This window comes from Tamandua tetradactyla, chromosome 15 (genome assembly GCF_023851605.1).
Source record: "Tamandua tetradactyla isolate mTamTet1 chromosome 15, mTamTet1.pri, whole genome shotgun sequence".
NCBI lineage: Eukaryota > Metazoa > Chordata > Mammalia > Pilosa > Myrmecophagidae > Tamandua > Tamandua tetradactyla.
In genome coordinates, this window is record NC_135341.1 from 62,482,250 (window position 1) to 62,499,118 (window position 16,869).

At 31.2% G+C, this 16,869-nt stretch overlaps 1 protein-coding gene across 2 annotated transcripts in view; it reads left to right on the forward strand.

The window, feature by feature from the left end:
• Positions 1 to 16,869, forward strand: part of TOP2B (DNA topoisomerase II beta) — a 53,355-nt gene that overhangs the window by 23,712 nt on the left and 12,774 nt on the right. For both annotated transcript variants that reach the window (XM_077129976.1, XM_077129975.1), the window contains exons 12-27: positions 1,228 to 1,385; positions 1,511 to 1,636; positions 2,359 to 2,469; positions 2,552 to 2,657; positions 3,551 to 3,660; positions 4,006 to 4,098; positions 4,192 to 4,306; positions 7,205 to 7,326; positions 7,567 to 7,715; positions 8,279 to 8,510; positions 9,875 to 10,009; positions 10,580 to 10,780; positions 11,989 to 12,184; positions 12,325 to 12,416; positions 15,246 to 15,401; positions 15,548 to 15,631. In XM_077129976.1, coding sequence (XP_076986091.1) covers positions 1,228 to 1,385; positions 1,511 to 1,636; positions 2,359 to 2,469; positions 2,552 to 2,657; positions 3,551 to 3,660; positions 4,006 to 4,098; positions 4,192 to 4,306; positions 7,205 to 7,326; positions 7,567 to 7,715; positions 8,279 to 8,510; positions 9,875 to 10,009; positions 10,580 to 10,780; positions 11,989 to 12,184; positions 12,325 to 12,416; positions 15,246 to 15,401; positions 15,548 to 15,631 — 2,186 coding nt within the window. The remainder of the gene's footprint in view (positions 1 to 1,227; positions 1,386 to 1,510; positions 1,637 to 2,358; positions 2,470 to 2,551; positions 2,658 to 3,550; positions 3,661 to 4,005; positions 4,099 to 4,191; positions 4,307 to 7,204; positions 7,327 to 7,566; positions 7,716 to 8,278; positions 8,511 to 9,874; positions 10,010 to 10,579; positions 10,781 to 11,988; positions 12,185 to 12,324; positions 12,417 to 15,245; positions 15,402 to 15,547; positions 15,632 to 16,869) is intronic.

Here is a 16,869-nt window from a genome sequence, read left to right on the forward strand (position 1 = left end):
ACATGAAACTTAACCCCACAAAAGATAGGTCAAGTCTACTTAAAATTTAGGCCTAAGAGTCACCCCCAAGAGAGCCTCTTTCGTTGCTCAGATGTGGCCTCTCTCTCCAGCCAATATGATGAGCAGTCTCACCACCCTCCCCCTCTCTGCGTGGGACATGACTCCCAGGGGTGTGGACCTTCCTGGCAATGTGGGACAAAGATCCTGGAATGAGCTGAGACTCAGCATCAAAGCACCGAGAAAAACCCTAGAATGAGCTGAGAATTAACATCAAGAGACTGAGAGAACCTTCTCGACCAAAAGGGGGAAGAGTAAAATGAGACAAAGTGTCAATGGCTGAGAGATTCCAAACAGAGTCGAGAGGTTATTCTGGAGGTTATTCTTACGCATTAAGTAGATATCACCTTGTTGTTCAAGATGTAGTGGAGAGGCTGGAGGGAATTGCCTGAAAATGTAGTGCTGTGTTCCAGTAGCCATGTTTCTTGATGATGATTGAACAATGATATAGCTTTCACAATGAGACTCTGTGAATGTGAAAACCTTATGTCTGATGCTCCTTTTAGCTACTATATCAACAGAAGAGTAGAACATATGGAGTAAAAATAAATAATAGGGGGAACAAATGTTAAAATAAATTCAGTTTGAAATAGTGGTAAATGAAAGCGAGGGGTAAGGGGTATGGTACGTATAGTTTTTTTTCTCTATTATCATTTTATTTCTTTTTCTGTTGTCTTTTTATTTCTTTTTCTAAATAATGCAAATGTACTAAGAAATGATGAATATGCAACTATGTGATGATATTAAGAATTACTGATTATATATGTAGAATGGAATGATTTCTAAATGTTTTGTTTGTTAATCTTTTTTTAATTAATAAAAAAGTTAAAAAAAGAATTTGATTTCTTTAATTTTTATTTATCCATTTATGGAAAATTTTCATTTTCCATTTATAGACTATGTAATTTTTTGTTCAGAGTATAATTTTATTTTATTGAAATTGCCACATATACCACATATTATAATTTTTATGGTGTAGAATTTTTATGGTGTAGAAAGTAAATAAAGTATTTGAGCTATGCTTAGCTTAGTATAAGATGACTCCAAGCTTAATATAAACTTAGTATAGACTTTCACTATCATCATTGTGATCATTAACTTTTCTGGTATCATTTTTTTCTTTGGTAAAGTGGAGAATTTGAAGTATAGGCCATTTTTAACTTGTTTCAGGTGGCAAACATTCCCTGGACTGTACATTGATATTAACAGAAGGAGATTCTGCCAAATCGCTGGCTGTGTCTGGATTAGGTGTGATTGGGCGAGACAGATATGGAGTCTTTCCACTCAGGGGTAAAATTCTTAATGTACGGGAAGCGTCTCATAAACAGGTATATATCCCCACACATATATATGACATTTCTTATACTTTACGAAAATTGTACGTTTTTTAAATGTTAATTCAGATTTTTTTCAATACTTTAAAATACTTTCAATGTTTTCCCTTTTTGCACAGATAATGGAAAATGCAGAAATAAACAATATTATTAAAATAGTTGGTCTACAATACAAAAAGAGTTATGATGATGCAGAATCTCTGAAAACTTTACGCTATGGCAAAATTATGATTATGACTGATCAGGTTGGTTTGAAAGTTGCTACATATTTAAAACTCATATCTTCTTTAGGTTGTCCTTTTGATCTTTGTTTTATGAGACTTATTCCAAGATAATGTAAGTGAAAATAATTGTACATCAAGGGAACATAAAGCATTGTTTAATCTAATTGTTTGTGTGAAGCACATTTTACATTATCTAATTTATTAAGTAATAGACTTTTTTGTTTAGTTATTTTAAAGATACTTCTAAATATAATAAATATGAGGATAGAACATTGTATAGTATTATGCAGATAAAGTCTACCCATGATTAAGAAAAAAAAGATGGAATTTTACAAATGAGTAAGTATATCAGTAGGATAATGGTAAATATTTGCATATTGATGACATAATTTAGGATGTACAAAAACTAGGAGTGCTTAAATAGTAAAATGGTAGCAGTCATGAAAGAACTAGAAAATTAAAAAATGAGAATTTCATATGCATCCAACTGTTTGTCTCTTATGTGCTCAATGTAAAAATATTTGTAGAAAAAAATCTTCAACTAAAAGAGCCACTGTTAGTTTTAAATAGAAATTTTGCAATTTTAATGTAAGAACAAGACTTGTGGATTTACCTGTACTTAGGGTTTTTCCCCTTCCATCACCCCTTCTGGCTGCATTTATGCCTTTTCAAATCTGATTTTATAAGTAATTATAGTTTATAAAATTATTATAGCACTTTTTACTTTCCTAACATTTATTTAGGACCAAGATGGTTCTCATATAAAAGGCCTGCTTATTAATTTCATCCATCACAACTGGCCATCACTTTTGAAGCATGGTTTTCTTGAAGAGTTTATTACTCCTATTGTAAAGGTATGCTGTACATTAATATATTTTTATACTGTTGTCTTAAAGGTTAGCCAAAAATCTAATTTTATTTTTTAATTAATTTAAGGCAAGCAAAAATAAGCAGGAACTTTCCTTCTACAGTATTCCTGAATTTGATGAATGGAAAAAACATATAGAAAACCGGAAAGCCTGGAAAATAAAATACTACAAAGGTTTGTGTTTTAAAATATTTGACTTGTGTAAAGTTAACTACTGATAAAAATTTTGTGAGTAGTTTGAAAAAATACGTTGAAAGCTTGTGTCTTTTAGACTTCAAAACCATATACTGATTTTCAAAAATTGTTTTGGAAAAGTTCATAAAAGTAGAGAGCACTATAATGAACCCTCCTGTCCCCATGTACTTTAACAATCATCATATCATCGAGTCTTGCTTTGTCTAAGCCCTTCTCATCACCACCCCACTAGTTTGAAATAACTCCTAGATGTCATATTATTTCATCTGTTAATGCGAAAGTGTGTATCTGTAAAAGAATTTTAAAACAAGCAAACCAGGTCTGTAATACCATCATCATACCTTTCTTTAGTATCATCAAATATCCAGTGTTGAAATTTCTCTGATTGTATTGAAATTGTTTATAGTTGGTTTGTTTGAATTAGGATCTGAGCAAGGTTTACATGTAGCATTTGATTGATAAGTCTCTTAATATATTGGTACTGTTTTTATATTTTGCTTTGTAATTTATTGTTTAAAAAATTGGGTTGTTTGACCTTTGTTGTTCTTACATGCTTATTTTGCTGATTGTATTCCTGTGGAATATGTAGTATGCGTCTCTGTCCCTGTATTTTCAGTTAATTAGAAGTTAAATTAGAGGCTTGATCAGATTTAGATTAGATTTGTTGGCAAAAACGTTTCATAGGTTATGAATACTTTAATCAGAAAGTGTGTAATATCTAGTCCTTTTTTTCATTTCTTTTTTCTTTGCAATAACTAAGACTGATATAAGTGTTAGTAGCCTGATCCACCTTAGAAATTTTGCTTTCAATATAGTGGTTTTAAACAAAACCATGATGTTCATGATGCAGTTTTATTTTTAAAATTGTGTAGGGTTGGGTACCAGTACAGCTAAAGAAGCAAAGGAATATTTTGCTGATATGGAAAGGCATCGCATCTTGTTTAGATATGCTGGTCCTGAAGATGATGCTGCCATTACCTTGGTAATAAATTTTAAAAATCTCTCCTCATAGTTATTCCCCTACCCTCCATAGCTTTCTCCCCATTCTGGATTCCTACAATAAGTCTCTTTTTAAATTCCATTTCCCAAACGAGTTAAATTTAGTGCCCACTGCCCCCAATTTTATCCTGCTCTTATAGTTCCTTAACGGGTCCTTGGTTTAAGAGTATTTTTAATTAAAACATATTGGAAAAAAGCTTAATTTCCCAGAATTGTGTGGTTATATATACTTCAAGTAAAAATTAGTTATTTGTCTTTACTAAATTTTGATTTCATATTGAATTCATTTTATTTTTAATATGTGAATCCATTACCTGGAATCTTTCAGGCATTCAGTAAGAAGAAGATTGATGACAGAAAAGAATGGTTGACAAATTTTATGGAAGATCGGAGACAGCGTAGGTTACATGGTTTACCAGAGGTTAGTCATGGAGTTGTGTTGGGGGGAAAAGGAGAAAGAAATTAGACTCCACGCAATAATACTGAAAATATTACTATATAACTTTCCTCTTAGCAATTTTTATATGGCACAGCAACTAAACATTTGACTTACAATGATTTCATCAACAAGGAATTGATTCTCTTCTCAAATTCAGACAATGAAAGATCTATACCATCTCTTGTTGATGGTAAGTAGCCTATGTTTATAAATCTGTCTTATATGTTTTTGAGTATATATTTTAGTTTCATGTACTTTAAGTCATCCTTATGGTAAGTTTTAAAATCCTAATTAAAAATTTATAAAACATATGAAGAAGTGACTCAGGAAAATTTAAAGCCATTCTGAGATATATTTTGGTAGGACTGAAATTGTTAATATTCCTTAATTTGGAACTTTAAGCCCTTTTTAAAGTTTTTCAGGAAAATTACCTTTAAGGCAATTCCTCCCCTCCCCCCCAAGTTAATTGTAGAACTTCTAAATTAAAAGTAAACTGGGGTGAACGGGGGGACTCGGTACAAGGGTAGTTCAGTGTAGAATTCTCACCTGCCATGTGGGAGACCTAGGTTCAATTCCCAGCCTATGCACTTCCCAAAACAAAAATACAAACAAAAATTCAACAAATAATGCTGCAGTAAGCGGATACTCACATGGGAAAAGATTGAAATGTGAGCCCCACCATACAGCATACAAACAATAACAAAAATGTAAATTGGGAGACTTGACCAGAAACCCAATTTTTAAAATATCTTTATACCTTGTTATCCAGTATATAATTCTGAGACATTATTTAACTTGAGAAAAATATTTAAAAATCATTCCTTAGTAGTTACAGCAGAACTTAATTTAGAATTTGCTTTCTATCTTGTTATAACTTTAGTGAGTTAGTTGATCTTCCTGTCTTTGGTTTTTCAGTTAATTTCTGAAATGGCTGTACCCATCTGTCAACTTTGAGCTTTAAGATATATCCCTTCTATACAGTCTTCCCTAACAATTCTAGTCTAAATTGATCTCAGGTGCCTGAACTCCTATGCCAATTACTGCATGCCTCTTGTTTTACTTGTGTTAATTTACCTCCCAAATTTGATCATAACATTCTTCAGAAAAGTGGCCATATTTTATCATCCTCTTGTTTCTGCTGTTGGGCCCAGAATGATGATGATAGCTAGCAATATATATATAATGATATATAGTTATAGCATAGTTTATAACTATGCTCTCTGGGCCAGAGCAAGAAGAATAAGTAAGCCAAGTACTTTGCTTGTGTTACCTCATGCAGTCCTATAACCCCTTTAGGAAGGTAGTTATTTCTGTTATACTGACGAAGACATTGAGATTTATTGGTTTAGTAATCTGTTCAAAGTAACATAGTAAATGATCAAGCTGAGTATAGTATCCAAATTATTAAGATTCTAGAATCTGCATTCTTAACTACCACAATATACCATTTCTTTATAAGGGTTTTCCAAATTTAGTTTACTAAAATAATAGCCTTCAGGCTCATTGATGATTTGCTGATACATTAGTTACAACTAGAGTTTTTGTCATATGAGTATTTGGAGGCTCCAGTGAAAGTAGATTGGTGCCCCCTGACCCCATTTTTTCCAAGCAGTTTTATTGAGGTATATATCACATATCATACAATCCATCCAAAGTGGTACTATCAGTGATTTTTTTAGTATAGTAACAGTGTTCTACTTTCATCACCACAATTTTAGAGCATATTCATTATTTCAAAAAGAAAAACTCCATACCCTTTAGCAGTCACCTCTCAATTTCTCTATTCTTCTTCAGTCCTATATAGCCACTAATCTAATTCTGTCTCTATAAACTTATTATTATTATTTACTTTTATATAAATGGACTCCTACAGTATGTGGTATTTTATGTCTTGTTTCTTTCACTTAGCATAATTTTTTAAAAGTTACTGTAATTTTTTTTTAAATTAGAGAAGTAGGTTTAAAAGCCATGTGAAAAATTAACATTCCCACATACCCCACTATTGTTGACAGTTTGTAAATGTGCTAGCTTTGTTACAATTGATGAAAAAGTATTAAAGAATTACTATTAACTGTAGATCATAGTTTATAGTAGGTGTAGTTTTCTCTGTATACCACCCTATTAATACCTTGTAATAGTGTCATATGTTTGTAATAATTCATGAAAGTACATTCTTGTATTTGTACTAACCACAGACTATAGGGTTCACTATGTTACAGTCCCATGTTTTTCTTCTTTCCTTCTAGTAATATACATGAACCAAAACTTCCCTTTTCAAGCATATTCACAAACTTAATTCAGTGCTGTTAATTATACTCACAATAATGTGCTATTATCAACACTATCCGTGTCCAAACATCTACAATCAACCTAAATAGAAATTATGTACAAATTAAGCATTATTAAGCATTATCTCCCCATTCTCTACTTCCATTCTATCCCCTGATAGCCAACCTTCTACATTCTAACTGTATGAGTTTGGGGTATTAAAAATAGTTCATATCAGTGAGATCATACAGTATTAGTCCTGTTGCTTGTTTGTTTCACTCAACACAATGTCCTCAAGGTTCATCCATGTTGTCACATGAATCAAGATTTCATTCCTTTTAACAGCTGAATAATATCCTATTGTATGAATATACCACATTTTAAAAAAATTTATTTCTATTTTTTATCATTGCAATAAACTTTTTTCCTTTTTTGTCAAAAATATATACAAAAACAATAAATTTCAAAACACATTGCAACAATTAGCTATAGAACAGATTTATGTACTACATTTTGTTTATCCATACTGGTTGATGGACTCATGGTTTGCTTCCATCTTTTGTGGTGCCTCACTTGCGAGACAGCTCAAGAAGGTATAAACATTTGCTAATGTAGGCTTCTAGCATTAAGAATTGCAATTCTATTATATGTACTAACTTTGTTATAAAACAAAGGGTTAGGCTTAGTCATTTTTCAAAAGTAAATTATATTTATGCTTCTTTCTCCTGAATATAAAGAACATCGTCACTACTAAAAGAATCATTACAGCTATATTTTGAGGTAATATTTTTAACAGACAGTTGTCCTTTTTTCAAAATAGGCTTTAAACCAGGCCAACGAAAAGTTTTATTTACTTGTTTTAAGAGAAATGATAAACGTGAAGTAAAAGTTGCCCAGTTGGCTGGATCAGTTGCTGAGATGTCTGCTTATCATCATGGAGAAGTAAGTATTAAGAGAGAAATCAGTTGAAAATCTTATTGGCTTATAACGTGAAGAAAGATAACTAAGCATATAAATGTATTAAATACTTTATTTTTAATAAAATTAAAAATAAAGTATTTTTCCTTTTATAAGGTCTTTGGAAATGCAAAAGAATTGAGTTTGGATTTTAATAAGAATTAAGGAATGGTTATAGAAAATTTAGGATATTAATGTTTTATTCTGTCTGTTTCTATTCTATAGCAAGCATTAATGATGACTATTGTGAATCTAGCTCAGAACTTTGTGGGAAGTAACAACATTAACTTGCTTCAGCCTATTGGTCAGTTTGGAACTCGGCTTCATGGTGGCAAAGATGCTGCAAGTCCTCGTTATATTTTCACAATGTTAAGGTAATTATTTGCTTAAGTATAATGTGTAATATTTGAAGTTTATTGGAATCAACTAAATGTTTAACAGATTTGTTGCTGTGGAGAGAGATAATTGTCCAGTTATTCTAATAAGAATAAATGTTCCAAATTATTTGATCACAAATAAAGTGGTCTGTTGATTTCAGATTTTGTGAATTATTTGTGAAATCATTTCGAACAAATGCAGAGATATTTTTCTCAACTAACTTTACTGTTCAGGCTGAGGATAACCTTATTTAGTGTAATAGTAAATCCTTAAAAAGCTATTTATCAATACTAAGAATTTAGGTTGTTGTGTAAGTAGAATAGGACTGTATTATTCTGCCCTCTGTCTGAGAGAAGTATATATTTGATAATAAAATTGGGTGAATTTTATTGTTAAGCATATGGAATTAAGCAATAGGTACTAAGGACACATGCAATTGAAATTTTTAAAAATGCCTTATTAAAAGGTTATTTCATTTTTTGAAATGTAGTATTATGTATAAAGTTTTATTTCTTAAGACCATGACATTTTTCCATATTCTTCTTTTTTCTTTCTTTAGTTCTTTAGCAAGACTGCTTTTTCCTGCCGTAGATGACAACCTTCTTAAATTCCTTTATGATGATAATCAACGTGTAGAGCCTGAGTGGTATATTCCCATAATTCCCATGGTTTTAATAAATGGTGCTGAGGGCATTGGTACTGGATGGGCTTGTAAACTACCCAACTATGATGCTAGGGAAATTGTGAACAATGTCAGACGAATGCTAGATGGCTTGGATCCTCATCCCATGGTAATAATCTAAAACTTACTCCTTGTATTATTTGTTTAACGAATGATATTGTGTAATCTACTAAGTCCAGCCATTTTAGAAAAGTAACAGGACCACTTTCATTTTAGAACATAGTGTAGACAACATGGGTCAGTAGTAGAATGCTTGCCTTCCATGCAGGAAACTCATATTGGATTCCCGGACCATGCACCCTCTCCCACCCCCAGCCCCCCAAAGAAAGAGCACAGTGTAAACGACAAAGTCTTGATTAGTATGTAACTTGCTATGTGCTTATGGTATGATATGGGTTTGGAAAGAGCCTGGAAGTAAGATTTTTAGAGAGGAACTGTTTATTGAACTTTAAAAATATCCCAAATTCCAGGCTTTCATAGATGATTTTATTACCAAATTATATGTATTTTATGTTTTTGGTCTTAATCCACTAAGTCTTAGTGGACTGTGTATAAAAAAAAACACAAACACATTGTATATATTTTAATGATTCCCCATGTATTTTGTCTTTGCTCTTTTCTTACATCATTCACTGTACTTGATTCCTTCTCCAAATCCCCTCCCTCCAAGAAAACCTCTTGAAAAAGTAGCCTTCTCCTTCCACATGATTTTAAATGATCTGGAAATTTTCCCTTATCATGATACACAAGAAAGTATATTTGTATTAAAAAATGATAATGGTCACTGTAGAAAATAATAAATAAGCAAGCAAAGAGGAGAAAACTTTTCTAAGTTCCCTATATAGAAACAAATTGTTAACTGGTTGATACATCTCTCTTCACTTTAAGCTTTCCTTCGTTTTGGTACTTTAAAATAAAACTCAGATTTATAAATAAGATATATAATCTTTTTCCAATGAAACTTTAAATACCTTAAAATATTTCTAACAGAGGCATGGAACTATTTTTGATGATTATAGCATTCTATTGAAATAGTTTTATATACATTTTAGTGTCTTCATGTAGTTGATCAAAACATGCTTCTTGAATGCCAATTATATGTATGTGTTGTCAAGATAAGACATCTCAGGGTTTGAAGTTTAAAGTAACAAAGGATATTAATAGTTGCTCAGGATGCCAGTAGAAATGTCTGCTTTATGCCCAGTAGACTAGAAAAACAGTAATGTTCTAGGAAGACTAGGAAAGATGATGCTAAAGTTTTGAGATTGGGGCATATTCAGGTTATATTAACAGAAATAGTGTATACAAGATTGAATGAGTGATCATTTTGAGAGGAACATTAGGGATGAGGGCTTCAGATTCAGTCATGTTAATTTTTCATTATCATTAAATCATAGATTGAGGGACCTTTAGCTATTACACTGGAACTCTGGAGAAGTCAGTGCTTTAAATTATTTTCATTTTTCTCTGCAGCTTCCAAACTACAAAAACTTTAAAGGGACGATCCAAGAACTTGGCCAGAACCAATATGCAGTTAGTGGTGAAATATTTGTCGTAGATAGAAACACGGTAGAGATTACAGAGCTTCCAGTTAGAACTTGGACACAGGTTAGTATGTGAGCTGCTTGTGAGGGTATTACATTGAGCAGTTCTTTCTGGAAATTATATGGATTCCATCATCATTTATTCTAACTGTAGTTAGTGTTTAAAATTCTTGTTTACATTTTAGACCTAATTAATTGAATTTATACCTTGAATATTCAAATAGTAATTAAAAACATTTTTTAAAAAGCTTATCTCAATTATGCGAATGATTTAAGCTAGATGAGTGCTTTTTTTGAGACTTATTTTTGTATTTATTGTGAAAGGACAGTATATAAGGTATAGATGACTTTTGTTTTGAATCCTTATTAGTATGCTCAATAAATTCATGTCAGTTTTTTCCTCAGCCTTTTGCTTGCTGTTTGGAGTATGAGAGCAGAACCATTGTCTTGTATGCCTTCTCTCACCATTGAGATGCTCACATAGTGTCTTTAGTGATAGGGCAGGAGATGATACAGATGGTGGCTTTCTTTCCTTTTTTCCACTGAAGTTGAAAATTTTTAATAGATTATATAATTTGTAATATGAAAACAGTAGAGTGTATCATGAAAATAATTATTTAAAAATATTTTATAGGTATATAAAGAACAAGTTTTAGAACCTATGCTAAATGGAACAGATAAAACACCAGCATTAATTTCTGATTATAAGGAATATCATACTGATACAACTGTGAAATTTGTGGTGAAAATGACTGAAGAAAAGCTTGCACAAGCAGAAGCAGCTGGATTGCATAAAGTTTTTAAGCTTCAAACTACTCTTACTTGTAATTCCATGGTAATTTATTATTATTTACTACTAATTTAACTTTCCTTGCTTGGCATAATTCAATTGTTGTAACTGACTTTATGATGGGAGTGGCTACCATAAGCCTGAATGCATTTTACTCCTGAAACATGCTAGAGATTTTAGTGACACTGGGTTTGTACAGAAAGTCTTTCTTATCTGGGCATTTGCTAAAGAAAGGGATACATTCCTTTTCCTCTGTTGTCTGCTACCTGTATTTCCAACTCTGTGTTTATGCATCTGGGCTTGAACATACAAGACATACATAATGCCACATACTGTCTATAATGATGAGACAAAATGTAACAGAATTTTCATGTACCTTATGCTCCATCTTTGTTAGCATGTTAATTATAGAATACTTATCTTCTCACAACTCTCATCTGCTTTATTAAATTTGTAGGTTTGGCTTTACGTATTATTGGGGAGGAAAGTAGAAAGCCAAGTGTGTATGATTACCTAGGTTTAAAAAGAATGAAAGAAAAAAATCTAGCAACAGCACAGTGGTTGAGAAAAAGTGCCACAGTCTGCCAAGAAAGGCTGATGGGAGGAGAAAAAAAAATAGAGAAAAAGTAAAACTTCCAAAACATTTGAGGAAGTTTGACTGAATTATAGCATAAGTAAGTATGATAATAACAAAGAGGAAAATGCAGATACGTTGAATATATGAAGGAGAGAGAACTTTAAAATTTTAAAGTTTAGACTAGAATATGTGTGTTTTTAATCTGAAAATTTTTTCTTAGGAAGTTTTTATAGCTGCCTTAAAAAAGAACGTATTTTTAAAGAACTTTTTTCCCCATTGTGTTTGTGTGTGCGCCTTAAAACAACAGAAATTTTTCTCTCACGGTTCTGTAGACCATAAGTCTAAAATCAGTATGACATCAAGGTATCAGCAGGGTCTCTGTCCCCTCTAGAGGCTCAAAGGGAGAATCTATTAAGAACCTATTTTTATCTCTCAAAATTAGCCCTACTTTAAATATTGTCATGGTTTTGAGCATTTGAATTTATTGATTTCTTGTAGTCATCAAAAGAGTGTTTTCAGAAATGTGCTTAATATGTTTGATTCTGTTTAAGGACTAACAGGTAGAGTGTGTTCGTGTAGGTGTACTGTGATTCTTTTAGACATTGTAGATGTTATATAAGTTAAAATAACAATACAGGCTTATGTTCTATTTGTAAAAACTTTGTGTTTTGTTTAGGTACTCTTTGATCATATGGGATGTCTTAAGAAGTATGAAACGGTGCAAGACATTCTGAGAGAATTCTTTGATTTACGATTAAGTTATTATGGCTTACGTAAGGACTGGCTTGTGGGAATGTTGGGAGCAGAATCTACCAAGCTTAACAATCAAGCCCGTTTCATTTTAGAGAAGATACAAGGGAAAATTACAATAGGTAAGATGCAACCTTTTAAAATTTGAACATTATTTAAAATGGAAAACTTTATTAATAGAAGACATTTTTTTCAGTAGAATATAAACAAATTCAAAATGAATCTCTTTTCTTGATCCTAACTTTATTTTTCCCTCACATAGAGAATAGGTCAAAGAAAGATTTGATTCAAATGTTAGTCCAGAGAGGTTATGAATCTGACCCAGTGAAAGCCTGGAAAGAAGCACAAGAAAAGGTAATCATTTGCAGAAAAAGATATTCAGAGAAGTTTTAAAAGCAACTTCCAAAACAAAATACCCAATTTCTAGATTTTAAATTAAGTACTGCTAAAGGTGCTGAGTAGTCTGCTTTGGAGACTGAAGTCTTCTATTTATCCACAGAACAGATACAGTACAGGAATTTGCAGTGCACACCCATCACAAAGCACTTTGCCTTTGCAACTCAACCTGGGCCTGGAGAAATGACTCCAGGTGTGAGAAGGTAGCTCAGTCTCCTTGGCCTTTTTTTCTGATCTGCCATTAAAGGGTATCAGTTGTGGTGGTGGTTTTTGTGAGGTGCATGTATACTATCTGAAAGCCAAACTGATAGCATTTAAAGTCATTTCATGTCCTTCAGTTTTTTGTCACAATATGCCATCTGGTCACCACAGGTTTCAAGTTATGCTGGGAAGACTTAGAGGCACAGTGCTCATTATTATATTTATCGAGCACCAAGTATGTGCTTTGCCCTTCCTTAGGTATTTGGCCAGAGACTTAAATCATGGAAATTCAGATGAAAAGTCTGATGTTTTCATTAAGTTGTCCATTTCAGATTATAAAGTAATAATGCTAATTCAGTAACTGGAATGTAGAAACTTTGAGATTGTCCTCAAGTCATTAGTTTCTTGCCGTTGTAAGAAAATTTTAAAGGGTAATACTGCATTATGATTGAGAACACAAATGTAGAAAAGGAAGGAAATTGGAAATAATTTTTTTGATATTTAACTATATCTTTATATATATGGTACTGCTAAAGTTAGCATCTTTAAAAAATACAGGTATAGTTATGTGACATAATTTAAACTGAAACTTTAAACTTTCCTATAGTTGTGACTTCTCAACCATAATGTTTTCACCAAACTATATTGAACTGTTGTTTTTGTTTATATTGTTTTTTTTCTCAATTTTAAAACCAGTAGATTGCCATATATTAAAATGAATAAAATTAGAATAAACTATATATTGTAGCAATTACATATTCAGATAATAGGCTTAGTCATTATTTAATTAAGGAAAATGGGGTAGGACGTGGTGGGGATCATTCAGAATTAAGATGATTCAAGCACTTTGTTTTCCTCACAGTTTGTTTTATTGTATTCCTAAATTCTTAATTGTGGTTTATACACAACTTACTCTTCTGTATCATTGTTGGTTTAAACTATCTCCTTTTAAAAATTAACTAAGTTAATGAATTTGCTTAGTTTTAAAAGATAACAGTATTTAGGGTTTGAGAATGCCCTTCCAGTGGAAGTAGACTTCATAGGTAAAACCTAGTGCTTGGTTTCATCTAACTGCATTGTCACCATCAAAATTTTCTCAGCACCTTGGCCTTATGTATGCCTTATGTATGGTTCAGATAATAAAAGTAACTACTCTTACAAGAGCGTCCTATTATATAGAGTTGAAGAAGAGAGTTAGAATTACAAGGTAGACAACTAGAAGATAAAGGTTTTTTCAAAAACATAATAGAATTCAGTCATTGGAACTTGAAAATTTTTATTTCTTGATTTCTGAAAGTGTTGTAAGTCATACTCATGTAAATGATATATACACATTCAGAGCATACTCAATAACAATACTTTGAGAATCATCAAAACATCAAACATCAAAACTTGATCAAATACGTTTTTCAAATAGATGTTATGCTATCCTAATAATAGTTTAATAATAGTCTAACACCTCAAAATTCCATACCATCACAGTTTCATGAAGGATTTTTAAAAATGGTAGAACTATGTGTCATAAGTTAAGTACTAATTATCTGTCAATTCAACAGCAGTATCCCTTATTTGGCTAATGCTGCCTGTTTGAATTTATAGGTTTTTGTTTATGTAATGAAGCATCTTGCTTTGCTATTTTAACGTTTGTTCCTTCTAAAATAAACTTTACTTTCATGTGTGTGCACACATACATACATACATACATACATTACTTAACTTTATAAATTGTTAAAAAATTTTATTTTTCTTTCTTTGGTTACTTAAAGTGGATTTTTGCTTTATGGATTATCATGATTACTCAGTCATTTTTAATTATCTGGGTGCCTTAAACTACTTTGGTACCATTTTTATTTAATGTTATTTTTTAAAGTTTTAGAGATACTGCCATCTATAATAAAATTTATTAAATTCATCAGATTTTGAAATTTAATATTGGCATAGAAAGATTTTTATTGCAGCTGTGTTTCTATGAAAAAAAGACCTTATGAGTAAAATTTTAGCATAGCAACAACTCTCCCTCTGACCCACCAACTCTTCAATTCTTCAGTTAAGTTTCTCTGAGTCTTCACATGAGAATTCTTGCTTTAGAGAATTTTTATTAAGAATTCTTCCTTCGTGAATGAATGTACCTTAGCATATTTATTATAACTACAAAGCACTTTTCACAAGAGATTTTATTTTGGGTTTCCAATTATTCATTTACTCACCTATATAAAAAGCTGGCAGGATGCACTGGTAGGACATTAGTTTCACTCTATTCCTTATGTGGTTTTTTTTTTCCTTATTTATGATTTATTGACTGGGCAAAGCAGTAAATTTTTCATCATATTCCTGGATAAATAGGGCTTGAATCTAAGATTCCTTTTGAAGATTTATTGTTCATCTTTAGGATATTTCAGCTTTTTATAAAAATACATTTTTAAAAATAATCTTACAGATAATCGGAAATAACCCCTCAAGATATTTCCCTGAAGATATTTCATTAATAGTGTAGCATTTGTAGAATTTTAATACACTATTCTATAAAATTCAACATTGACCATATGCTATATAGGACCTTAATAAAGTTTATTATTTTTTTTACAGGCAGCAGAAGAGGATGAAACACAAAACCAGCATGACGATAGTTCCTCTGATTCAGGAACTCCTTCAGGCCCTGATTTTAATTATATTTTAAATATGTCTCTATGGTCTCTTACTAAAGAAAAAGTTGAAGAACTGATTAAACAGAGAGATACTAAAGTATGAACATTTGTGGGTTAAATAATTTGAAATTAGTTCAGTGTTGCTCATATCCTTGTTTTTCTTTTTTCCAATAAGTATATATATTTTTATCCATTCTACATTTTTAAACTATTAAATGTTTAAACTGTCCTATTTTATTTTAGGGGCGAGAGGTCAATGATCTTAAGAGAAAGTCTCCTTCAGATCTTTGGAAAGAAGATTTAGCAGCATTTGTTGAAGAACTAGAGGTAGGTTAAATCTGTATTAAAATATCTTTGGGTTAGTAATGTTTATGAAACAGGAAGGAAAATTAGTTTTTAGTTAAATGATCTTAGAGTTCCTTTTAAGTCTATGAGGATTAACATGTTTATAAGATAATATTAGAATTAAGCTTATAGCTATATGGAGTTAAAAATAAAAGTTATTTCTAGTGTGGTTGAATGTAAAACCTATGTAGTTGAAATTTAGAACAAGTTAAATTATGATACATTCTATTAGTTAAAAATTCTTAATTGACTTCTAACTTAGCTAATTTATTCAGTTTAATGTTTTCCTTCAAAGAGGTAAGAGTGTATTATATGTATCTAATCAAATATAGGTGCTTCGATTTTAAAAGAGTAGAATGATAGTCTCTGGATTTATAACAGAGCAGTGACTGGATTTTTGTTTTAACCTAGTTTTCTCCAAGTGGAAGTCTAATTTCAGACATAAAAGAACAAAATAGAAGAAAGATATAACATGTAAACCTTTTCTAAAATTGTCCACTTTATTTTTAAGAACGAACTCCCTTAAAATATTAAATTAATGGTAGAAGTATGATCATATGATTTTGAGTGGCAAAAGGTAAACTACCATTTATTGTTATTCACATACCACTTTTCTTTTTCACTTTTTAGTCATTTCCTTCATTAATTGTCCATATGCTCTAGTTGTATTTTTATGACTGAAATAAAAATTACAATTTTTAAGAATGAGTATCATGTATTAGTTGCCTAATAGATTTCAGGAGTATTTTAGCACTGGGTTCTTTCAGTGATCTTTCAAGTCCAACAATATCGGTATGCTTTGATTTATGCTTCTTTTTTATTGTTCATTTATTAGGTTTTTGAAAATTTGAGGCATTTTTATTCTGCTAGCTTATGTTATATATTCAGAAATTAGCATCCAATTAAAAATGAAAAAAGTGTCTTTAAAAGCATACATAAAATGGAAATATTATTGACGGCATTCTAATATTGCTTTAAATTTGGTCACTGATATTACTATAGTTAAGGAAACTTTTTGTTGTTGTTCCTCTGAATTCCTTCACTATTTGAAAGTCATCAACCAAAACAATACCAATGAATAATATTACTCCTTTGATTTGTCATCTTCCTTAATTATTTGATAATTAACAAAGTAGGTCTAAAATATTTATTCTAGATATGTTTTTTTCCTAAAAAGCTTTAGAATTAAATTTCCTTTTTCTGTGTCGTTTAAACTGATG